This window comes from Embiotoca jacksoni, unplaced genomic scaffold, assembly GCF_022577435.1.
Source record: "Embiotoca jacksoni isolate LCO1_2020_lvr unplaced genomic scaffold, fEmbJac1.0.p SCAF_46, whole genome shotgun sequence".
Taxonomy (NCBI): Eukaryota; Metazoa; Chordata; class Actinopteri; family Embiotocidae; genus Embiotoca; species Embiotoca jacksoni.
The window spans coordinates 945,101-970,883 of NW_027185399.1; the positions used below are offsets into that span (position 1 = coordinate 945,101).

General features: G+C 40.0%; 4 protein-coding genes across 7 annotated transcripts; all 4 read right to left on the minus strand.

Annotated features, from left to right (window-relative positions):
* Nucleotides 1-523: 523 nt before the first annotated feature.
* On the minus strand, nt 524-2,960 carry LOC138210498 (H-2 class II histocompatibility antigen, A-S alpha chain-like). Its single transcript, XM_069169677.1, has 4 exons — nt 2,886-2,960; nt 1,794-2,051; nt 1,399-1,680; nt 524-1,058 (listed from the first exon to the last, which is right to left on the minus strand). The coding sequence occupies exons 1-4, from the start codon at nt 2,944-2,946 to the stop codon at nt 931-933; spliced, it is 729 nt and encodes a 242-aa protein (XP_069025778.1). The 5' UTR covers nt 2,947-2,960; the 3' UTR covers nt 524-930.
* Nucleotides 2,961-3,880: 920 nt separating this feature from the next.
* LOC138210524 (H-2 class II histocompatibility antigen, E-U alpha chain-like) lies at nt 3,881-9,181 on the minus strand. 4 transcript variants are annotated; one of them, XM_069169720.1, is made up of 4 exons: nt 9,088-9,181; nt 8,023-8,280; nt 7,628-7,909; nt 3,881-4,415 (listed from the first exon to the last, which is right to left on the minus strand). In XM_069169720.1, the coding sequence occupies exons 1-4, from the start codon at nt 9,146-9,148 to the stop codon at nt 4,288-4,290; spliced, it is 729 nt and encodes a 242-aa protein (XP_069025821.1). In that variant the 5' UTR covers nt 9,149-9,181; the 3' UTR covers nt 3,881-4,287. The 4 variants fall into 4 exon arrangements, with proteins under 4 accessions (XP_069025821.1, XP_069025822.1, XP_069025825.1 ...); XM_069169721.1 differs by lacking the exons at nt 7,628-7,909; nt 8,023-8,280; nt 9,088-9,181 and adding exons at nt 4,756-5,037; nt 5,151-5,408; nt 6,175-6,233; XM_069169724.1 differs by lacking the exons at nt 7,628-7,909; nt 8,023-8,280; nt 9,088-9,181 and adding exons at nt 4,756-5,037; nt 5,151-5,408; nt 5,961-6,030.
* Nucleotides 9,182-10,087: 906 nt separating this feature from the next.
* On the minus strand, nt 10,088-12,516 carry LOC138210494 (H-2 class II histocompatibility antigen, A-S alpha chain-like). The gene is made up of 4 exons (XM_069169672.1): nt 12,423-12,516; nt 11,359-11,616; nt 10,964-11,245; nt 10,088-10,622 (listed from the first exon to the last, which is right to left on the minus strand). Exons 1-4 carry the CDS (start codon nt 12,481-12,483, stop codon nt 10,495-10,497), a joined length of 729 nt encoding a protein of 242 aa, XP_069025773.1. The 5' UTR covers nt 12,484-12,516; the 3' UTR covers nt 10,088-10,494.
* An 897-nt stretch (nt 12,517-13,413) lies between these two features.
* Nucleotides 13,414-15,840, minus strand: LOC138210499 (H-2 class II histocompatibility antigen, A-S alpha chain-like). Its single transcript, XM_069169678.1, has 4 exons — nt 15,775-15,840; nt 14,694-14,951; nt 14,299-14,580; nt 13,414-13,951 (listed from the first exon to the last, which is right to left on the minus strand). Exons 1-4 carry the CDS (start codon nt 15,833-15,835, stop codon nt 13,824-13,826), a joined length of 729 nt encoding a protein of 242 aa, XP_069025779.1. The 5' UTR covers nt 15,836-15,840; the 3' UTR covers nt 13,414-13,823.
* Nucleotides 15,841-25,783: the final 9,943 nt, after the last annotated feature.

The following is a 25,783-nucleotide window of genomic DNA, read 5'->3' on the forward strand; positions in this document are numbered from 1 at the left end:
TGATTTTAATGAAATTTAACATTTTTATATTCCTTTTTTAGTTGATTATTCATTTAAGCAGAAATAGGGATTTGTTTGTTGACACTGTGAAAAAGAAATGTTGCTTTAAGTCATGTCGAATCAACGTCTTTTTTGCGGAACGTCTGCTTGTGACACCACGAGTTACCGACTGAATGAAATACGTAATCAACATGTTTCTCAAAGTATAAAACTTTCTTGTTTGCGCGATCTCCGTTTCCATGGCAACATACGGGGTATGACTAACGACTGGACTGGAGTCTACGTCAGTAGACTCTCATGTAACGTACGCAATGTTTACGACTCCAGGAAGTCGTCCGACCCTTAGCAACGACCCTAGCAACAGAGAGGATTTCTCGTCCGTTTTATTGCTTTCTAGCGATCGTTTCTCAAACTGAATAAATAAAGCGCGTAGAAACACTAAACTGCTCAGCTAGCTCAGTCTGGTCGGAACTAAGATATCCGCTGAAAAAAAAAGATATTAATGGACTAAAGCACCGTGTCATGTGTTAAAACCAAACCGGTCAAACTGTTTATTAAAACATCAAACAATATACACCGTAGTATGTTGTACATTTGATCCCTTTTAAATATCGTATTGAAAATTCGATATGGCACATATCGGCAGGAAGTTTGTCGACAAAACAAAAAAAAAGATCCAGTAAATGTTCAACTAAAACACCCATGTGCAAAACTGCTGGTCGTTAAAACAACGTTACCACGTCCCCGTCTACCCCGAAGAAATCCGTTCTCCTGCTTACAGACACGGTATGTGAAATAGTTACACAACAAACAGGAGGATTCATGTTTTTACTGACAAAAACCACAAAACAGACGAAAAAAAGAAGCCGTTTAACGACGATAGAGGCAAAGAAATAAAGGAAAAAATGGCCGACGTCTTCAGTGGAAAATTCAGGGTCGGTTCGGCTGCTTGTTATAAAAGAAGACTCCGATCGTGATTCCCATCAGACACAAAATGAGGCTCACGCCCAAGAACACGGCCGCCGGACTCACGCTGATCTGCTTCTTTTCCTTCAAATCTGGATAAAAAAATTAAAAAAACATTACGTCAGTTATGATGTGCTTTTTTTTTTTAGAGGCTTTTCTGCTCTAAAATGACACAAAAAAATTCCCCCTCAGTACTTGAAACACCTTTTTGAAGCTTATTTTCTAATTAATGACGGGATTATTTTCAGATGGACCGCTGGGAAACAAATAAAACTCCCGGACAAATTGTATTGACTGAGAATTGTTCCAGAGAAGTTGAATGGGAGTCTATGGAGGCTTTTTTTGGTGCCGACCCTCTAGTGGCACTCGGTGGTATCGCGGCCTCATTTTTCAGAAGCTCCGTCCACTTTTCTACCCAGTCTGCGGTCTTACCCCAGCTCCTGGTGAGAGGTCGTGGTGCAGCTTGATGCTCCACCGTGCAGGAATACGAATCTCCTTCTCGAGGAGTGAACCTCAGGGTCGAAATTTTGTGGAACGTCCCGTCGCGGTCGTGTCGGTAGCGAAGGTCCGACACGCCCTCCGTGACCTCCGCTCCGTTCACGGTCCACGTGAAGTTGATGGTGGGCGGGTAGAAGTGAGCGGCCCGACAGTAGAGGGTGTTGACCACGCCGTCCTCCCCGTCGTAGCGGCTGTAGATGAAGACGTCTGGAGCTTCTGCTCCATGAATGGAGAATTGTTAGCGTTATGATAATAGTTGAACGTTTGAATCAGTTCTAACACAGAACTTTCTTTGGTGATGGAATATTAAGCTTGTGTGAGTTCAGTACCTTGTCGCATGGGAGGATCGGGGTCCGCTTTCTTTACTACACCCAAAGTGCTGTGACATTGTGCGAGGCTGAATTTGGCGATTTCCAAAACGATTTTCCCGTGGTCTTTCACGTATTGCGGCACGTTGGGTACCGAATACACCATCTCTCCCTTTTTGAAATCCACATATACGGCCACGTCGTCGTCAACAATAATGTCCATCCGTACATCCTCAGATTCATAGCATCCGTAAGTGTAGCTGAATTCATGGGACGGTGCTGAAAAAGTAGAAAATAAAACATTTTTAATGACGGAAACGTTTCAAAGACTCGACCGTACTGTCTGGAAGAAGGTTACGATTCACGTCGTTGACGCTTCAGACGGCAGCGATGTTACAGAATATATCGTTCCCCAAAATTTGTTTTATTTGTGTTTTTTATGCTTTACACTTCAGTAATAACTTGTGACACGTACTACAAATATTTTGACTTTAAGGGATAAAATATGCAAAGCTCCTCGATTTTAATCTTCTAACCCAGCATGTGTCAAAATGTTGACTCAGTGACTTCTTACTTTATATAAAGACTTTATATAAACACATTTTCATGAAGCACAACCTTAACCATTTGATTTTGTTCTGCTGTACTTAAACATTTTACTCAAATGTGAAATGTATTTTGAATTTAATTAATTTTTAACACAAAAAAAAACTTGTTTATAAAAATTCCCCCCAAAATTCAGTCCCCCAAAAAGCTAAATGTTAACATACATTACTTTACCTATTTTCAGTTCTTGTTGTTTTTTTAATATACATTAGCTCAAAGGTTTTAATTACTTTGGTTTCATATCTTTCATTTACTTGAAGTTAAGCAATAAACATATGAATGAAGTCTCTCTTAATCTTACAGTATCTTTAATCTCCAATTTAAGTTTTGCTTTATTTGACAGCGACTGTTTTAGTATATTAAGTCTTTTCCCATCAATATATGGAGGTTTACTTCAGCAACTAACATATATAACTGAAGTGTTTTTTTTTTAAAATACTTCAGTATACTTTCACTTTCGAATACTTTTTCTGGTCCTCATTAACAACCAATAAAAAACTGCCTCACCTGTTGCAGAAATACAAACAGCTCCAGTGAATATAATCAGAAGGATCGAAGTCGGATTCATTTCCAGTCAAACAGGGTTTGAAATGGAATATCGGTTTCAAACAACAGTTGTTGAGCAGCCAATCATATGTCATCAGATGTGATTACACTGCTGTTGCCGGGTAGACTTGAAGGATGGCTGTGAAGTTATTTGTAAACAATAAGAAATCTGGATGTTTTAAAAGTTACAGATTTATTATGTAAAGTAAAGTTTTTTGTTTGTTTACGTGGATTTTACAGGTTTTTTTTTTTTATTGATTGTATGTTGGAGAACAAAGTATATACTTATTTCTTGACCCTTATCTTGGTAATTTGTTGAATTTGGTCCCACCGGGATAAAAGTTGCTGACGTGTGAAATCACGTCTCGACATGTCGCCTCAATATCGTCACATAATAGCAGAAGACTGATATCCCCGTCCACCAGAAACCCCGTGATTTTAATGAAATTTAACATTTTTATATTCCTTTTTTAGTTGATTATTCATTTAAGCAGAAATAGGGATTTGTTTGTTGACACTATGAAAAAGAAATGTTGCTTTAAGTCATGTCGAATCAACGTCTTTTTTGCGGAACGTCTGCTTGTGACACCACGAGTTACCGACTGAATGAAATACGTAATCAACATGTTTCTCAAAGTATAAAACTTTCTTGTTTGCGCGATCTCCGTTTCCATGGCAACATACGGGGTATGACTAACGACTGGACTGGAGTCTACGTCAGTAGACTCTCATGTAACGTACGCAATGTTTACGACTCCAGGAAGTCGTCCGACCCTTAGCAACGACCCTAGCAACAGAGAGGATTTCTCGTCCGTTTTATTGCTTTCTAGCGATCGTTTCTCAAACTGAATAAATAAAGCGCGTAGAAACACTAAACTGCTCAGCTAGCTCAGTCTGGTCGGAACTAAGATATCCGCTGAAAAAAAAAGATATTAATGGACTAAAGCACCGTGTCATGTGTTAAAACCAAACCGGTCAAACTGTTTATTAAAACATCAAACAATATACACCGTAGTATGTTGTACATTTGATCCCTTTTAAATATCGTATTGAAAATTCGATATGGCACATATCGGCAGGAAGTTTGTCGACAAAACAAAAAAAAAGATCCAGTAAATGTTCAACTAAAACACCCATGTGCAAAACTGCTGGTCGTTAAAACAACGTTACCACGTCCCCGTCTACCCCGAAGAAATCCGTTCTCCTGCTTACAGACACGGTATGTGAAATAGTTACACAACAAACAGGAGGATTCATGTTTTTACTGACAAAAACCACAAAACAGACGAAAAAAAGAAGCCGTTTAACGACGATAGAGGCAAAGAAATAAAGGAAAAAATGGCCGACGTCTTCAGTGGAAAATTCAGGGTCGGTTCGGCTGCTTGTTATAAAAGAAGACTCCGATCGTGATTCCCATCAGACACAAAACGAGGCTCACGCCCAAGAACACGGCCGCCGGACTCACGCTGATCTGCTTCTTTTCCTTCAACTCTGGATAAAAAAATTAAAAAAACATTACGTCAATTATGATGTGCTTTTTTTTTTTAGAGGCTTTTCTGCTCTAAAATGATACAAAAAAATTCCCCTTAAATACTTGAAACACCTTTTTAAAGCTTATTTTCTAATTAATGACGGGATTATTTTCAGATGGACCGCTGGGAAACAAATAAAACTCCCGGACAAATTGTATTGACTGAGAATTGTTCCAGAGAAGTTGAATGGGAGTCTATGGAGGCTTTTTTTGGTGCCGCCCCTCTAGTGGCACTCGGTGGTATCGCGGCCTCATTTTTCGGAAGCTTCGTCCACTTTTCTACCCAGTCTGCGGTCTTACCCCAGCTCCTGGTGAGAGGTCGCGGTGCAGCTTGATGCTCCACCGTGCAGGAATACGAATCTCCTTCTCGAGGAGTGAACCTCAGGGTCGAAATTTTGTGGAACGTCCCGTCGCGGTCGTGTCGGTAGCGAAGGTCCGACACGCCCTCCGTGACCTCCGCTCCGTTCACGGTCCACGTGAAGTTGATGGTGGGCGGGTAGAAGTGAGCGGCCCGACAGTAGAGGGTGTTGACCACGCCGTCCTCCCCGTCGTAGCGGCTGTAGATGAAGACGTCTGGAGCTTCTGCTCCATGAATGGAGAATTGTTAGCGTTATGATAATAGTTGAACGTTTGAATCAGTTCTAACACAGAACTTTCTTTGGTGATGGAATATTAAGCTTGTGTGAGTTCAGTACCTTGTCGCTTGGGAGTATTGGGATCCGCTTTCTTTGCTACACCCAAAGTGCTGTGACATTGTGCGAGGCTGAATTTGGCGATTGCAAAAACGCATTTCTTTTTGTGTTTTACATATTTTGGCAGGTCGCGTACCGACCACACGATCTCTTCCTTGTTGAAATCAACGTATGCGCCCACGTCATCGTCAACAACAAAGTCCACCCGCACATCGTTGGATTCGTAGCATGCGTAAGAGTACCTGAATTCATGGGACGGTGCTGAAAAAGTAGAAGATAAAACATTGTTATGACTAATAATGATTATGATAATAATGTGCTGCTGAACTTAAACTTCATATTCAAAACTAAAATGTAATTTTAAACACTAATTCATTTGTAAACACCAAAAAACATTGGTCCAACTTGTTTATAAACCCCCCCCCCCCCCCAAAAAAAGCAAAAAGTAAATATACATTACTTTATCTATTTGTATCTAATAATAATAATAAACTTTATTTGCATACCAACTTTCATACAAGAAATGCAGCTCAAAGTGCTTTATGGCAAGAAAAGCACACGCAGTGCTTCACATAAATAGGAACATCAAAACATTTAGAAAAGACATCAAATGCATCTAATTAAACACAACTAGAGTTAAAATATAAAATAAAGCAATATACATTTTAAAATTCAAAGTGCAGGCAAGTGCAAGAGAGCTTCAGGAGAAGCTAGTTAAAGGTTAAAGTAAAGAGATATGTTTAAAAAAAACTTCCTTTTAAAAGTATGTTGTTAGAAATACCGACAACAGTAACGTAAACTTAAGCAACTAACCTCTAAAAGTTGTTTTTGAATCCAACAGCATACTTTCACTTTCCAACACTTGGTTTTACTTTCGTTGGCAGCAACTCTTTTAACCCATCAACACATGGGTTTCACTTAAGCAGCTAAAAATTCCCAAAGTTCTTTTCAAATCCTACCGCATACTTTAACTTAACGCTATCTTTGATCCTCATAAAAAGCCCATTAAAAACAAAAATCGCCTTACTTGCCACCGTACAAACAGCTAAGGTGAATAGAATCGGGAGGATCGCGGCCGGCGCCATCTCCAAACACAGTCGAACAGGTTTACGGTGGAGGATCGGCACCAAAACACACACGACAGCATTCACGTCCATAATCAACATGTGATTACACTGCTGTTGTCTGGCAGACCAGAAGGATGGCAAGTGATGGTTTAGGTTGCGTGCTATTAAAATATAATGACATGATATATGTTGTCATATTTTGTAAGTGATGTTATAGAGAGGTGCTTTCTGTTTGACATCAAAGGGTCTTTTTTTGTTGTTGATTGGTGTTAAAACACCACGTTGAAATTACACTTTTACACCTGTAAAACAGTAAAACATGAAAACGTCCATGAATGCCTTTCATATTGACAGATTGGAACAACAACGACTTTTTTTCTAATAGATTATTGTTTTCATTTGGTTTGCTTTTTTTTTAAATTTTATTTTACAGTTAATCCTAAAGTGGGACTAACTATGTGCGTGGTAATTTTATTTTTACTGAATTGTAAAAGATTTCCCGAGTTTCAACGTTAACTAAATTCATTGCCGGCTTTACGGCTCACGAGAACTTCCACCTGTCGACCGTATAAAAACACGGACACGTCACCCAATGACGATTTCTTTATCAAACAGCAAACAAGAATAGGCAAAATAATACAATACAAACTTAGAAAACTCCATCACGTCCTCTGAATTCAAAACTGCCATTAACTGATAACAAGTTCTCCAGACATCATAACGATATGGCCATGAAATAACAACAAGATATTTTAGGATATTGTTGGTACAATATTCTTATATGCTTCATGGCACGGCGAAATACTTAAAATATATGTTTTTATTCATCGGCCTGAACATAAAGCTTAAACGAAATAAGTGTCGACGTTTTATGTCAGCAGAAACGCAAAAAAATTCCACCAATAGCGTTGTGAATTTTGACGATGCGGCACATCCTCAGTGAGGCATCAGATCGGCTGCTTGTTATAAAAGAAGACTCCGATCGTGATTCCCATCAGACACAAAACGAGGCTCACGCCCAAGAACACGGCCACCGGACTCACGCTGATCTGCTTCTTTTCCTTCAAATCTGGATAAAAAAATAAAAAAAACATTACGTTAATTATGATGTGCTTTTTTTTTTTTTTTAGAGGCTTTTCTGCTCTAAAATGACACAAAAAAATTCCTCCTCAGTACTTGAAACACCTTTTTAAAGCTTATTTTCTAATTAATGACGGGATTATTTTCAGATGGACCGCTGGGAGACAAATAAAACTCCCGGACAAATTGTATTGACTGAGAATTGTTCCAGAGAAGTTGAATGGGAGTCTATGGAGGCTTTTTTTGGTGCCGACCCTCTAGTGGCACTCGGTGGTATCGCGGCCTCATTTTTCAGAAGCTCCGTCCACTTTTCTACCCAGTCTGCGGTCTTACCCCAGCTCCTGGTGAGAGGTCGCGGTTCAGCTTGATGCTCCACCGTGCAGGAATACGAATCTCCTTCTCGAGGAGTGAACCTCAGGGTCGAAATTTTGTGGAACGTCCCGTCGCGGTCGTGTCGGTAGCGAAGGTCCGACACGCCCTCCGTGACCTCCGCTCCGTTCACGGTCCACGTGAAGTTGATGGTGGGCGGGTAGAAGTGAGCGGCCCGACAGTAGAGGGTGTTGACCACGCCGTCCTCCCCGTCGTAGCGGCTGTAGATGAAGACGTCTGGAGCTTCTGCTCCATGAATGGAGAATTGTTAGCGTTATGATAATAGTTGAACGTTTGAATCAGTTCTAACACAGAACTTTCTTTGGTGATGGAATATTAAGCTTGTGTGAGTTCAGTACCTTGTCGCTTGGGAGTATCGGGATCCGCTTTCTTTACTACACCCAAAGTGATGTGAAATTCTGCGAGGTTGAATTTGGCGATTTCAAAAACGATTTTCCCGCGGTCTTTCACGTATTGCGGCAGGTTGGGTACCGAATACACCATCTCTCCCTTGTTGAAATCGGCATATGCGGCCACGTCGTCGTCAACAATAATGTCCATCCGTACATCCTCGGATTCATAGCATCCGTAGGCGTAGCTGAATTCATGGGACGGTGCTGAAAAAGTAGAAAATAAAACATTTTTAATGTTGGAAACGGTTCAAAGACTCGACCATACTGTCTGGAAGAAGGTTACGATTCACGTCGTTGACGCTTCAGACGGCAGCGATGTTACAGAATATATCGTTCCCCAAAATATGTTTTATTTGTCTTTTTTATGCTTTACACTTCAGTAATAACTTGTGACACGTACTACAAACATTTTGACTTTAAGGGATAAAATATGCAAAGCTCAAAATGCTGACTCATGACTTCTTACTTTATATAAAAACTTTATATAAACACATTTTCATGTAGCACAACTGTAACCATTTGACTTTTTTTCTGCTGTAGTTAAACATTTTACTCAAATGTGAAATGTATATTGAATTTAAGTATTTTTTTTAATTTGTCAACACAAAGAAACATGTTTATAAAAATTGCCCGCAAAATTCAGTCCCCCAAAAAGCTAAATGTTAACATACATTACTTTACCTATTTTCAGTTCTTGTTGTTTTTTTTATATACATTAGCGCAAAGGTTTTAATTGCTTTGGTTTCATATCTTTCATTTACTTGAAGTTAAGCAATAAACATATGAATGAAGTCTCTCTTAATCTTACAGCATCTTTAATCTCTCATTTAAGTTTTGCTTTATTTGACAGCGACTGTTTTAGTATATTAAGTCTTTTCCCATCAATATATGGAGGTTTACTTCAGCAACAAACATATATAACTGAAGTGGGTTTTTTAAATACTTCAGTATACTTTCACTTTCGAATACTTTTTCTGGTCCTCATTAACAACCAATAAAAAACTGCCTCACCTGTTGCAGAAATACAAACAGCTCCAGTGAATATAATCAGAAGGATCGAAGTCGGATTCATTTCCAGTCAAACAGGGTTTGAAATGGAATATCGGTTTCAAACAACAGTTGTTGAGCAGCCAATCATATGTCATCAGATGTGATTACACTGCTGTTGCCGGGTAGACTAGAAGGATGGCTGTGAAGTTATTTGTAAACAATAAGAAATCTGGATGTTTTAAAAGTTACAGATTTATTATGTAAAGTCAAGTTTTTTGTTTGTTTACGTGGATTTTACAGGGTTTTTTTTTATTGAAAAAGAGAACAAAGTTGGAGAACAAAGTATATACTTATTTCTTGACCCTTATCTTGGTAATTTGTTGAATTTGGTCCCACCGGGATAAAAGTTGCTGACGTGTGAAATCACGTCTCGGCATGTCGCCTCAATATCGTCACATAATAGCAGAAGACTGATATCCCCGTCCACCAGAAACCCCGTGATTTTAATGAAATTTAACATTTTTATATTCCTTTTTTAGTTGATTATTCATTTAAGCAGAAATAGGGATTTGTTTGTTGACACTATGAAAAAGAAATGTTGCTTTAAGTCATGTCGAATCAACGTCTTTTTTGCGGAACGTCTGCTTGTGACACCACGAGTTACCGACTGAATGAAATACGTAATCAACATGTTTCTCAAAGTATAAAACTTTCTTGTTTGCGCGATCTCCGTTTCCATGGCAACATACGGGGTATGACTAACGACTGGACTGGAGTCTACGTCAGTAGACTCTCATGTAACGTACGCAATGTTTACGACTCCAGGAAGTCGTCCGACCCTTAGCAACGACCCTAGCAACAGAGAGGATTTCTCGTCCGTTTTATTGCTTTCTAGCGATCGTTTCTCAAACTGAATAAATAAAGCGCGTAGAAACACTAAACTGCTCAGCTAGCTCAGTCTGGTCGGAACTAAGATATCCGCTGAAAAAAAAAGATATTAATGGACTAAAGCACCGTGTCATGTGTTAAAACCAAACCGGTCAAACTGTTTATTAAAACATCAAACAATATACACCGTAGTATGTTGTACATTTGATCCCTTTTAAATATCGTATTGAAAATTCGATATGGCACATATCGGCAGGAAGTTTGTCGACAAAACAAAAAAAAAGATCCAGTAAATGTTCAACTAAAACACCCATGTGCAAAACTGCTGGTCGTTAAAACAACGTTACCACGTCCCCGTCTACCCCGAAGAAATCCGTTCTCCTGCTTACAGACACGGTATGTGAAATAGTTACACAACAAACAGGAGGATTCATGTTTTTACTGACAAAAACCACAAAACAGACGAAAAAAAGAAGCCGTTTAACGACGATAGAGGCAAAGAAATAAAGGAAAAAATGGCCGACGTCTTCAGTGGAAAATTCAGGGTCGGTTCGGCTGCTTGTTATAAAAGAAGACTCCGATCGTGATTCCCATCAGACACAAAACGAGGCTCACGCCCAAGAACACGGCCGCCGGACTCACGCTGATCTGCTTCTTTTCCTTCAAATCTGGATAAAAAAATAAAAAAAACATTACGTTAATTATGATGTGCTTTTTTTTTTTTAGAGGCTTTTCTGCTCTAAAATGACACAAAAAAATTCCCCCTCAGTACTTGAAACACCTTTTTAAAGCTTATTTTCTAATTAATGACGGGATTATTTTCAGATGGACCGCTGGGAAACAAATAAAACTCCCGGACAAATTGTATTGACTGAGAATTGTTCCAGAGAAGTTGAATGGGAGCCTATGGAGGCTTTTTTTGGTGCCGACCCTCTAGTGGCACTCGGTGGTATCGCGGCCTCATTTTTCAGAAGCTCCGTCCACTTTTCTACCCAGTCTGCGGTCTTACCCCAGCTCCTGGTGAGAGGTCGCGGTGCAGCTTGATGCTCCACCGTGCAGGAATACGAATCTCCTTCTCGAGGAGTGAACCTCAGGGTCGAAATTTTGTGGAACGTCCCGTCGCGGTCGTGTCGGTAGCGAAGGTCCGACACGCCCTCCGTGACCTCCGCTCCGTTCACGGTCCACGTGAAGTTGATGGTGGGCGGGTAGAAGTGAGCGGCCCGACAGTAGAGGGTGTTGACCACGCCGTCCTCCCCGTCGTAGCGGCTGTAGATGAAGACGTCTGGAGCTTCTGCTCCATGAATGGAGAATTGTTAGCGTTATGATAATAGTTGAACGTTTGAATCAGTTCTAACACAGAACTTTCTTTGGTGATGGAATATTAAGCTTGTGTGAGTTCAGTACCTTGTCGCTTGGGAGTATTGGGATCCGCTTTCTTTACTACACCCAAAGTGATGTGAAATTCTGCGAGGTTGAATTTGGCGATTTCAAAAACGATTTTCCCGCGGTCTTTCACGTATTGCGGCAGGTTGGGTACCGAATACACCATCTCTCCCTTGTTGAAATCGGCATATGCGGCCACGTCGTCGTCAACAATAATGTCCATCCGTACATCCTCGGATTCATAGCATCCGTAGGCGTAGCTGAATTCATGGGACGGTGCTGAAAAAGTAGAAAATAAAACATTTTTAATGTTGGAAACGGTTCAAAGACTCGACCGTACTGTCTGGAAGAAGGTTACGATTCACGTCGTTGACGCTTCAGACGGCAGCGATGTTACAGAATATATCGTTCCCCAAAATATGTTTTATTTGTCTTTTTTATGCTTTACACTTCAGTAATAACTTGTGACACGTACTACAAACATTTTGACTTTAAGGGATAAAATATGCAAAGCTCAAAATGCTGACTCATGACTTCTTACTTTATATAAAAACTTTATATAAACACATTTTCATGTAGCACAACTGTAACCATTTGACTTTTTTTCTGCTGTAGTTAAACATTTTACTCAAATGTGAAATGTATATTGAATTTAAGTATTTTTTTTAATTTGTCAACACAAAGAAACATGTTTATAAAAATTGCCCGCAAAATTCAGTCCCCCAAAAAGCTAAATGTTAACATACATTACTTTACCTATTTTCAGTTCTTGTTTTTTTTTTATATACATTAGCGCAAAGGTTTTAATTGCTTTGGTTTCATATCTTTCATTTACTTGAAGTTAAGCAATAAACATATGAATGAAGTCTCTCTTAATCTTACAGCATCTTTAATCTCTCATTTAAGTTTTGCTTTATTTGACAGCGACTGTTTTAGTATATTAAGTCTTTTCCCATCAATATATGGAGGTTTACTTCAGCAACAAACATATATAACTGAAGTGGGTTTTTTAAATACTTCAGTATACTTTCACTTTCGAATACTTTTTCTGGTCCTCATTAACAACCAATAAAAAACTGCCTCACCTGTTGCAGAAATACAAACAGCTCCAGTGAATATAATCAGAAGGATCGAAGTCGGATTCATTTCCAGTCAAACAGGGTTTGAAATGGAATATCGGTTTCAAACAACAGTTGTTGAGCAGCCAATCATATGTCATCAGATGTGATTACACTGCTGTTGCCGGGTAGACTAGAAGGATGGCTGTGAAGTTATTTGTAAACAATAAGAAATCTGGATGTTTTAAAAGTTACAGATTTATTATGTAAAGTCAAGTTTTTTGTTTGTTTACGTGGATTTTACAGGTTTTTTTTTTTATTGATTGTATGTTGGAGAACAAAGTATATACTTATTTCTTGACCCTTATCTTGGTAATTTGTTGAATTTGGTCCCACCGGGATAAAAGTTGCTGACGTGTGAAATCACGTCTCGACATGTCGCCTCAATATCGTCACATAATAGCAGTAGACTGATATCCCCGTCCACCAGAAACCCCGTGATTTTAATGAAATTTAACATTTTTATATTCCTTTTTTAGTTGATTATTCATTTAAGCAGAAATAGGGATTTGTTTGTTGACACTATGAAAAAGAAATGTTGCTTTAAGTCATGTCGAATCAACGTCTTTTTTGCGGAACGTCTGCTTGTGACACCACGAGTTACCGACTGAATGAAATACGTAATCAACATGTTTCTCAAAGTATAAAACTTTCTTGTTTGCGCGATCTCCGTTTCCATGGCAACATACGGGGTATGACTAACGACTGGACTGGAGTCTACGTCAGTAGACTCTCATGTAACGTACGCAATGTTTACGACTCCAGGAAGTCGTCCGACCCTTAGCAACGACCCTAGCAACAGAGAGGATTTCTCGTCCGTTTTATTGCTTTCTAGCGATCGTTTCTCAAACTGAATAAATAAAGCGCGTAGAAACACTAAACTGCTCAGCTAGCTCAGTCTGGTCGGAACTAAGATATCCGCTGAAAAAAAAAGATATTAATGGACTAAAGCACCGTGTCATGTGTTAAAACCAAACCGGTCAAACTGTTTATTAAAACATCAAACAATATACACCGTAGTATGTTGTACATTTGATCCCTTTTAAATATCGTATTGAAAATTCGATATGGCACATATCGGCAGGAAGTTTGTCGACAAAACAAAAAAAAAGATCCAGTAAATGTTCAACTAAAACACCCATGTGCAAAACTGCTGGTCGTTAAAACAACGTTACCACGTCCCCGTCTACCCCGAAGAAATCCGTTCTCCTGCTTACAGACACGGTATGTGAAATAGTTACACAACAAACAGGAGGATTCATGTTTTTAATTACAAAAACCACAAAACGGACGAAAAAAAGAAGCCGTTTAACGACGATAGAGGCAAAGAAATAAAGGAAAAAATGGCCGACGTCTTCAGTGGAAAATTCAGGGTCGGTTCGGCTGCTTGTTATAAAAGAAGACTCCGATCGTGATTCCCATCAGACACAAAACGAGGCTCACGCCCAAGAACACGGCCGCCGGACTCACGCTGATCTGCTTCTTTTCCTTCAAATCTGGATAAAAAAATAAAAAAAACATTACGTTAATTATGATGTGCTTTTTTTTTTTTTTTTTTAGAGGCTTTTCTGCTCTAAAATGACACAAAAAAATTCCCCCTCAGTACTTGAAACACCTTTTTAAAGCTTATTTTCTAATTAATGACGGGATTATTTTCAGATGGACCGCTGGGAAACAAATAAAACTCCCGGACAAATTGTATTGACTGAGAATTGTTCCAGAGAATTTGAATGGGAGTCTATGGAGGCTTTTTTTGGTGCCGACCCTCTAGTGGCACTCGGTGGTATCGCGGCCTCATTTTTCAGAAGCTCCGTCCACTTTTCTACCCAGTCTGCGGTCTTACCCCAGCTCCTGGTGAGAGGTCGCGGTTCAGCTTGATGCTCCACCGTGCAGGAATACGAATCTCCTTCTCGAGGAGTGAACCTCAGGGTCGAAATTTTGTGGAACGTCCCGTCGCGGTCGTGTTGGTAGCGAAGGTCCGACACGCCCTCCGTGACCTCCGCTCCGTTCACGGTCCACGTGAAGTTGATGGTGGGCGGGTAGAAGTGAGCGGCCCGACAGTAGAGGGTGTTGACCACGCCGTCCTCCCCGTCGTAGCGGCTGTAGATGACGACGTCTGGAGCTTCTGCTCCATGAATGGAGAATTGTTAGCGTTATGATAATAGTTGAACGTTTGAATCAGTTCTAACACAGAACTTTCTTTGGTGATGGAATATTAAGCTTGTGTGAGTTCAGTACCTTGTCGCTTGGGAGTATTGGGATCCGCTCTCTTTGCTATACCCAAAACGCTGTGACAGCGTGCGCTGCTGCGTATGGCGATTTCGTAAAAGAATTTCCCGCGGTCTTTCAAGTATTGCGGCAGGTTGGGTACCGAACACACCATCTCTCCCTTGTTGAAATCGACGTATCCGCCCACGTCGTCATCAAGTATCATGTCCGCCCGCAGATCGTCGGATTCATAGCATCCGTAAGTGAAACTGAATTCATGGGACGGTGCTGAAAAAGTCGAAGATAAAACATTTTTAATGTCGGAAACGTTTCAAAGACTCGACCGTACTGTCTGGAAGAAGGTTACGATTCACGTCGTTGACGCTTCAGACGGCAGCGATGTTACAGAATATATCGTTCCCCAAAATTTGGTCTATTTGTGTTTTTTATGCTTTACACTTCAGTAATAACTTGTGACACGTACTACAAACATTTTGACTTTAAGGGATAAAATATGCAAAGCTCCTCGATTTTAATCTTTTAACCCAGCATGTGTCAAAATGTTGACTCAGTGACTTCTTACTTTATATAAAGACTTTATATAAACACATTTTCATGAAGCACAACCTTAACCATTTGATTTTGTTCTGCTGTACTTAAACATTTTACTCAAATGTGAAATGTATGTTGAATTTTATTCATTTTTTAACACAAAAAAAAACTTGTTTATAAAAATTCCCCCCAAAATTCAGACCCCCAAAAAGCTAAATGTTAACAAGCATTACTTTACCTATTTTCAGTTCCTGTTTTTTTTTTTTATACATTATTTCAAAGGTTTTAATTACTTTGGTTTCATATCTTTCATTTACTTGAAGTTAAGCAATGAATGAAGTCTCTCTTAATCTTACAGTATTCTTTAATCTCCAATTTAAGTTTTGCTTTATTTGACAGCGACTGTTTTAGTATATTTAGTCTTTTCCCATCAATATATGGAGGTTTAATTCAGCAACTAACATATATAACGGAAGTGTTTTTTTAAATACTTCAGCATACTTTCACTTTCTAACACTTTTTCTGGTCCTCATTAACAACCAATAAAAAACTGCCTCACCTGTTGCAGAAATACAAACAGCTCCAGTGAATATAATCAGAAGGATCGAAGTAGGATTCATCTCTAGTCAAACAGGGAAATGGAGGATCAGCTTCAAACACACAAAAGTTGTTTTCATATCTGTCTTCAGATCTGATTACGGTGCTGTTGCCAGGTAGACCAGAAGGACGGCTGTGAAGTTACAACCGTTTACAGATTTATTGTGTTTTTGAGGATTTCTGGTCCGTTTTATCACTTTCTAGAGATGGTTTCTCAAACTGAATAAATAAAGCGCGTAGAAACACTAAACTGCTCAGCTAGCTCAGTCTGGTCGGAACTAAGATATCCGCTGAGAAAAAGATATTAATGGACTCTTGTATTTTGAAGATTTTAGCACCGTATCATGTGTTAAAACGATGCTAGCCGCCGCTAACACTTGAAGTGCATGACTATGCGTGGTGTTACGGTACGGGTGCTCGGAGCGACCAAAAAATGACCCAAAAAAGACCCGATTTCACCAAATGGGTCATTTAATAGACCTATAACAAGTAGAAACTACATTATATCACATATTATATGGGATTCAATTCCAGTTATATATTCCCATTGAGAAGGCGGAGTCATATTTCTGGTGATGATCAGGGTGTGATGTCACGATGATTTGGACACATTCCAAATGTACAGTCGACCAATCAGATCGCTGGATCGGAAGTACTTGTTGTATAATGTTTTATTTGTTTCAGCAGGAATTAAAAGCAAAAATGTGAACACTCGGTGTGATATCAAATGCAGTGACCTTACGATTTATGCTGTACACACTGATTGTTGGTTTTGGAGCTAAAATACTTGTGCAGGACTCACAAAGACCAGCAGGGGGCAGTGTGCACCCGCGGCATCATCAACCATGTTGGCTTTCTTTGAATACAGGCTCCCCTGCATAGGGCTGAGCAGATCCCTGGAAAGTAAAGTGTAAAAGTAAAATGCAAAGCGAGATGAGATTGAGTTATTTTATGTCATCATTACACAATATACACAAATATTTTCGGCATTTTTTAATAAAAGATAGATTGCAATTTGCTGTTGTTGGAGGAAAGTAATCTGTGATTATCAAAATTAATATTAAAGATCCCTTAATTAGAACAAAAACTGATTAATTTTCCTTCAACGGAATGAAGTTGTTTTGTTAACTGAACCAAATCTTAACGTCGTCGCATCCTGACAGACTTACTGTCTACTGCGGGTAGACGCAGACATGATGTCATCTGATAGGGACATTGGAGCAGAAAAAAATAAATGTGTCATTTTAAAGGGCCGTTACGGACAAAAAATATCGAGTCGATCAATTAAAAAAAAAAAAAAAAAAAGGTTGTTAATACAGATTAAATTACCAGCTATAAAAGCGGTCCAAATGTCCATCTGAAACCTCACTTTAAAGATCTAACAAAGTGGTGCAGGGCCACACACACACACACACACACACACACACACACACACAGACACACACACACACACACACACACACACAATCTCATTGGAAAATCAACCCGTCTAGACTGAAGTTAACAAAAGTAATGAATGTTTTTTATAGTGTCAATCTGCAATTTTGTTCAAGGGCCGTGTGTGTGTGTGTGTGTGTGTGTGTGTGTGTGTGTGTGTGTGTGTGTGTGTGTTATGCACTTTGCTCTACTTGCTGCTCTCTTTTTTTTTTCCTCCTCTCTCCTTCGATCAGTACGTGTCAGACAGCTTTCCTTCCCGAACACTTGAAGCATTTTCAGAAGATGAAAGAAAAAAAAAAAAAAAAAAAAAGCAAACCATTTTATCACCTCTTCCTCTCCTCTGTCTCATTTCCTTTCTTTTTTTTTTTTTTCATCTGTGCTCCCTCCATCGCTCTCTCTCGCTCCATTTCCTTCTCAGGTGTGATCTGTGTGGGGAGTCGCTGTCTAGACAACCGATTATACAGAATAATGAGGGGGGGGGGGGAGGAGGAGGAGGGGAGGCGGGGGGGGGGGGAGGAGGAGGGTACGTGGGGGGGAGACGGAGAGAGAGAGGGAGGATGTGGAGGTGCAGTGTCAGACAGACAGAGAGAGAGGGAGGTGTTAAAGGGGAGGGAAAAGGATTAGAGATGTGAAAAAGGATAGAAGGAAACATGAAGAGGAAATTAGAGGGGAAGAAGGAAAGGAAAGAAGAAATGTGAAGGAAGGAGGTAAAGAAAAGGAAGCAGGGAAGGAACGAATCAGAGATGAAATATAAGAGAAATGTGGGGAAAAAAACAAAAAGATGAACAGAGGAAGAAAGAAACTGAAAGAAAGAAGTAAAAACAGGGAAGGAAGGAAACGTGAGGAGGAAATTAGAGGGGAAGAAGGAAAGGAAGTAACACATCAGGGATGAAATAGGAGAAGGAGAAATAAAAAAATAAAAAGATGAACAGAGGAAGGAAGAAACTGGAGGAAGGAAGTAAATAGAAGGAAGGAAGGGAGGGAGGAAGGAAGGAAGGAAGGAAGGATAAATGAACACGATAACAAAATGTTCAAAGAAAAATTAAACGAACGAAGGAGCAGAAAAGGCTAAAGGGAACATGTCAGACACACACACACACACACACACACACACACACCACACACACACCACACACACACACACACACACACACACACACACACAGACTAAACACCACTGAGCCAGAACAGAGACACAGTCTGATCTTGCTGTGTTAGGAAACCCTATCAGTCACACAGGCTTTACCCACTGTGTGTGTGTGTGTGTGTGTGTGTGTGTGTGTGTGTGTGTGTGTGTGTGTGTGTGTGTGTGTGTGTGTGTGACTGTGTGTGTGTGTGTGTGTGTGACTGTGTGTGTGTGTGTGTGTGTGTGTGTGTGTGTGTGTGTGTGTGTGTGACTGTGTGTGTGTGTGTGTGTGTGTGTGTGTGTGTGTGTGTGTGCGTGTGTGTGTCTTTCTTAGCCTGGTGATGAGTAATCAACGAGTCCAAAAAAACCTCCCTGTCACACACACACACACACACACACACACACACAGTCACACACACACACACACACACACACACACACACACACACACTGTAATAGGCTTATCCCGCGCCGCAGATTCAGCCTTTAAACTGGGACTTTTTTTTTTTCCTTTGCTGTTTAGGATGAAAGAATATTCTTCTATCTGCTAAAACAATATTGACTTCTAAAGAAACCTTCCTACGCTTGTGTGTGTGTGTGTGTGTGTGTGTGTGTGTGTGTGTGTGTGTGTGTGTGTGTGTGTGTGTGTGTGTGTGTGTGCGTGTCCATAACTGAAACCACAGACAAGACAGATGTGACTGAGACTTCAGGACAAACCTGATGTCTCTTTTTCGAGTCCACGTTCAGATCAACTCGTGTGAAGAACCCGTTTTTTTTGTTGTTTTTTTTTTCTATTTCGACTAAAGCCCCTCCTCTAATGCTCCGGTAAACAAACAAACAAACAAACACATAAATAAAACACACGGTTGTCAGTCAAAAACACAACTTGAGGCCAGGCTCCGAGTCGTTTTGACTCAATGCAGCGTGTTGACCAACAGTCCTCTGGTACTGTCCTTATTCTGTTTCCTACTTGCGACCCGATTGGCCAACGAGGTCTTGCGGAGGGAGGAGGTCGGGGTGCGCGGACGGGTCCAACAAAACGGGTCCGACACCACGGACTGGATATATAAGAGTGGACGTGTCGGATGATGAGGCTGACGCAGAAGAAGCGCCTTAAAAGCTGCAGTACCGCCGAGGGCCACTAGAGGGCGGCTCCAAACAAGCCCTCCATAGACTCCCATTCAAATTAATTTTTAGTTTCATGGCGGTCGAATTTGAAAATAATCTCGTCACTAATTGGAAAAAAGGCTTCGAAATGTTGTTGGTTTTTTTTGTGGGGGGGGGGGAGGATGCGGGGGGCGTGTCTGTTTGATTGACAGGCAGGTTTACAGCATCGTACAAAAAAAAGAAAAAAAAAAAAAAAAGAGACAGAAAATCTACTGTACGTTATAAATCCGGCAGTGACACAGACAGACAGACAGACAGGAAATTGAGAGGCATCTAATCTGTCACACTGTAATCAGATTAGTCTGATTATACAATGACATCATTAAATCTACTACACACACACACACACTGAAGTGGAAACAACACTTCCAGGACTGTTTCTGTGCCGAATGTGTCCACAAAAAAATAAATAAATAAATATAAAATCTTGTTTATGTCAACTTCTCTTCAACACTGTATTCATGTGTGCGTATTTATTTTTCCAGCCCGCCTGCTGGTTTTAATTTTCAGGATTGAGATGAAGTATTTTGTAATGTGTGTGTGTGCGTGTGCATGTGTGTGTGTGTGTGTGTGTGGGCAGCCCGACGGCTTTTATTTTATTCCCCTAATTTGTCTCGCCTACTTATTTCTGCCGTTTAAAGGGCACAAAAACGGCTGCTGCACAGATTGAACGATTTATTTATTTATTTTTTTAACCTGCATGTCTTTTTTTTTCCCGTGACCTCCGTTATAAAACAGGTTTGTAATATTGTCCCGATTTAATGCAAGGCCGCGACGTTTTTATTAAAAAATAAATAAATAAATTTTAAAAAAAAGAGGTGATAAAGAGGTCAAACACTTTACGTATTTCGGAAATTGCGAAAGCTTTAGTGGCGATTTGTCCTCAGATTTAACAACAAAAAAACTAAACAAATCAAAGCTCACATTCGAACGGCCGTTGAGGCGCCGAAAAAAATATCGAGCATAGAAAACCAACAAAACGATGTCGTCCGCTTTATAAAAGAATTAAGAAATAAACCAATATATGTAGAAACAATTACTCCAATTGATTAAAGTAATAGTATTAATGACGTAGTCAGCAAATTCATCTATATTATTCAAACAAAAACGGCGACAAAATAAATAGATGTGCGTTTAATTCGTAAACACAACTACGATCACCTGAAAGATTATTTCTATGAAATATAAAAATTCGTCATTGTGTTTTAAATCATGACAAATAACCTTAAACTCAGAAATCCTTGTGTTTCTATTGTCCTTAATATCTACAGGAGGCCAGACGGGACAAACCAAACGCTGGCTCCAGACGGGGGTGAGCGCCTCGGACTGATTCTCTTATGTGCTCGTAGGGTTCACCGTCAGGTTCCACTAAATCCTATCAGCACTGCTCTCAATTAAGTATTAATACTTTTAAAATAAAATACTCCGTCGTGAGTAAAAGTCCTTCAGTTAAACACCGATTCAAATTGAATGTTTGTTCAGCTGATGAATTCACTTTTTTTCCTTTTTTTTTTTTTTTAGCTGTTTTTGGTCTCTACCAACTACTTGACGACGTTTATATTTTATAATCTATTAAATGTTCACCAGCTGGCATCTAACGGTTGTCTATCTTTACTGTACTACTTTTACTGTTTTTAAAAAAAATGATCGCACACTGCTGCCGGATTTGCCCAAAAAGCGACGCCATGAGAGCCGTGGGAGTCAACTAAAAACTCCTCGACCAGCTAAAACGAGGAGGTTATTCAACTGTAGAAAATAAAAGAAGTGGAGTTGCCTTTCGATAAAAATTTACCAACTTTACTCAACAGACTTCCCCAAAAATTTTGCACGAAATTTGAGGTTTTTCAAATTCACAAAAAAGTGCGTAACTCGTTGCGTCACAACTAAACGTGTTAACTTTTTAGACTTTTTGCGCGTGGAAAAAATACCGCTTTATAGTCAGCTTGTAACACGACGCAACAAAAAATTTGGTTTCCGAGATAATGTCGTATTTTTTTTTTTCTCAGCGTAGTTATGAAATTTCTTCTGCATTTAAAACGCCGGCATCGAAGTGTCGCAGGCGATCTGAACTTCCTCTCTCGTAACTTTTGCGAAAAACCGTGTTCGTTTACGACAACGACGGAGGACTTTTTTTTTTTTTTTTTGTAAAAAAAATTTTGTAAAATTTTTTTTGTAAATTTTTTCTACAAAAAAAAAAAATTTTTGTAAAAAAAAAAATTTTGTAATTTTTTTTTTTTTTTGAACAGTGCTGCGTCAAACAGAAATGAGTGTAGACAGAGGAGATGGAGGTAAAGGTGGTGGTGGTGGTGGGGTGGTGTTGGGGGAGGAGGTGGTAGGGGGGTGGGGGGGGGGGAGAGAGAGAGAGGAGGTGGAGGGGGTGGGGGTCGGACAGACAGAGTGAGATAATGAGATAGAAAAGAGGACGAGAGTGAGAGATCGAGAGGTGGGTTTGTTATTCTTGCAGGGTGTTGCACAGACAGACACAGACAGACATTACCTCACAGCTGCAGCACAGAGGAGGGCGACAAGTGTGTGTGTGCGTGCGTGCACGTGTGTGTGTGTGTGTGTGTGTGTGTGTGCGCAGCCAGGCGGGAACCTGTTCATAATATCCCGAAGCACATCAAATGTCAAGCTTTTATATCACAGTGGGGTTTTTTTGTTTTGTTTTGTTTTTTTTTCCCTCCGAGAGCAGATGCCAAAAGATCGTTCCCGTTTTGTTTATTCATTTTTTTTTTTCGTGGTTTTGTCCTTTTTTTTTTCTCGTCGATTAGGATTCAAAAATTGGACCCGATATTTTAAAAACTCTGGTTTAAAAGATCAAAAGTCACCGACGCGAACATTTTCTGCTGATAAAAAGCTGACTGGAAGTCGGTCTGGAATGGATGTTTATAACTTCATCAAATAGAAATATATAATAGTATTCAATCGGAAATTAAAGTCTAAAAGTTTATTTTTACACATTTTTTTTGATGAGTTACAAAAAAAATGTTTGATTGTAAACTACGAGACTTTTGTCATTTATTGGAAACTAATCCTGTTAAATCCTAATCAGTCTCAATTGTCACTGTTTGCTTCTGGAAGATTTAAAGGTGTTGCTGTAAAAAAAATATTTAAAAAAAATCAGCATTTGAATCAAAAATTTTATTGTCTTGATTAAAATGTATCAATATCTCTTTTACAGGTCCGACCGGTTACCTGACCAGATCGGTTTATTTCCTTTCTTGCGCCTCCGAAAAAAAGATTCCTCGGACACTTTAATTAACCGACAGAATCATACTTGGTACGTATATTCTTTAAAGGGTCCATAATTGATGTGTTTTTGAGAATTATGCAGTTGCATATCTGAGGGGAAATCAAAAAAGTTGCTCGACATGAAGCCAAAACCTTCGTGAGTATTCCAAGTTACGTAACTCGATCACAAAATAACCGGCGTTTCAGAGACCGCCGGTTACGTGTACGGTTTCTCCGCGGGCGTAAAACCTCGTGTCAAACTCGGGAAATCGGCAAACGGAAATGTTTCAGAAAGTCTACGGCGATGGAGGGACGAGTCGGGCGAGGTTTTCCGGAGCGACGTGGAGGGTTTCGTGAGTTCGTCCCCTCGGAGCCGGACCGTCAACGTCGAACCTTCGGCGGCGTCCGAAAAATCGCGACCGGACCGCCGCTCGGAAAAACGTGCGTAACTCAGGTTCTGATTTTGTTGACGTGATGAAACTCGCAGTGCTCGCTCGCGAAGGTTACGCCTTCCTCCCGCTGCGTTCACGTCACGGCGCTGCACATCTGCGGCGCGCAACGGGAGCAGTCTCCAAACCCATCGATCCGCCCTCGTAATATCACATCCGAACGTTGGATCCTTTTGTCTACCTTTTTTTAATCCGTTACTTTTACATGAAATAAAGTATTCCTATATATATCGGCGTACTGCTACTTTTACTTGAGTAAATAACACTTCTTTAAGCAGTTAATTGTAAACCCTGACCTGGACCCTAATCCCGACCTTTGAGGTCAACTCTAAACCCCTAATCCTAAACTAACCCCCTCCATAGATGCCATAACATCTTTATTCCCTCGCTCCCCCCCATCCCCCCTCCACAGTTCTTCGGAGGGCATTTCATTCCCGGAAAAAAAGGTCGAAGCAAAAGAACACAAAAAAACCCACAAACACACTCACGCCCATGAACGCACACACAAAATGCAGTCGCGGAAGAGTGGGATTGCTCAAGCCTGCCGTTTTTTCGGTACAGGGCTAAAGTCAGATTAGTGGTAGTCTGTCTGTCTGCTTTCACGGAGAAACACGCTTAATCCCTGGTTAATCCCACCTGCGACGGGATTGGCCGCCGCCTAAGACTCTGACGGCTATTACCTCGAACACACGGCTTCAGACACGGACTACCGCACACCTGGGCCCGAGACGCACACTCTCCGTCTCCATGTACGTTGAATTTTTAAAGAAAGAGGCTAGGGAGGATACGAGGAAAGGAAATTACAAGGTGAAGTGAAAAACAAAAAACAAAAACAAAGGGAAAGGAAATGTACAAACGTCCTCGGAAACTAAAAGTCTTTTTTTTGTTTTTTTTGTTTAATCACCGACCAAAATGTCGGACGTCGTATTGAGAAGCTCTCTCTCGTGGCTTTCTGGGATATTTGCAACCTAAGACTAGAGTTGATATAAATAAAAAGAAAGGCGACCAGACCGCTTCACATTTCCCGACAAACGACCACGAAAAGAAAAATTCCTTTCGAAACGCAGTTTTCACCCAAAGAACCTGGAAGCGGATCACCTGAACTGAATGCAGCCGTTTTGTACCGTTATCAGTAGAACGAGTGCTTACGTGCCAAAATGTGCACTGTAAAAAAAACAAAACGTGGTCTCCATTGTTTTAGAAAAAAAAGCACCAAAAAAAAAAGATTTGCAAGCTCGTCAAAGCAACCGTCAACGACGTCGCCTTTTGAAAATCACATTTTCACACTACTTATCTTCCACACTAATTAGCATTTTTTTAAGGAGAAGCAATATAAAATGAACATCACAGAGAAATTGTCATAATTAGTGTGTCTTATCAAGTGGGGAAAAAAAAAAAAAAAAAGTGTTCATTTTGAACTGCAGTGAATTGGATGTTTTCTTCTTTTTTTTCCACGCCTCCGCATTGTAGCGTTGTTGGCAACTTGGTTAAAGAGACTCTGTCTTCATAATAGTAATCTATCGAATGAGGAAAACGGCAAGAAAAAGGAGCATTTTTAGAGACGAAAACAGAGTTTAAAGAGAGAACATATTGGACTCGCCTTCACCGGAGAGCCTAAAATTCGAGGTTAATTCGTGCGTTCGTTAACTTGACGCCAGTTCGGACTTCTAGATTCTGTACGAAATCATTTGAAACTTGCAGCTACTCCCATTTTTCCAGTCTGCGACGTTCTCAAACCAGTTTGCACCGAAGTCACGTCTCCACGGCAACGACTGTAGTACACCCGGCTTTAACCGTTTCGGAATATAATTTTATCTCACAGTCACTTCGGCAGCGGATAAAACGAACGCTCCCGTGGCAGTCGTAGAGTTTCAGTATAAAAAAAAAAAAAAAAAAAATTAAAATGTGCAGGTTTTTTTTTTTGGCATCTAATGAACCAATACTCCAGGATCTATTACTCCAGGATCTAGGATCTATTACTCCATGATCTATGATCTATTACTCCAGGATCTATTACTCCAGGATCTATTACTCCAGGATCTAAGATCTATTACTCCAGGATCTAATACTTCAGGATCTAGGATCTATTACTCCAGGATCTAATACTCCAGGATCTAGGATCTATTACTCCAGGATCTATTACTCCAGGATCTAAGATCTATTACTCCAGGATCTAATACTCCAGGATCTAGGATCTATTACTCCATAATCTAATACTCCAGGATCTATTACCCCAGGATCTCAGATCTATTACTCCAGGATCTATTACTCCAGGATCTAGGATCTATTACTCCATAATCTAATACTCCAGGATCTATTACTCCAGGATCTCAGATCTATTACTCCATAATCTAATACTCCAGGATCTATTACTCCAGGATCTAAGATCTATTACTCCAGGATCTAGGATCTATTACTCCATAATCTAATACTCCAGGATCTATTACTCCAGGATCTAAGATCTATTACTCCAGGATCTAATACTCCAGGATCTAGGATCTATTACTCCAGGATCTATTACTCCAGGATCTAAGATCTATTACTCCAGGATCTAATACTCC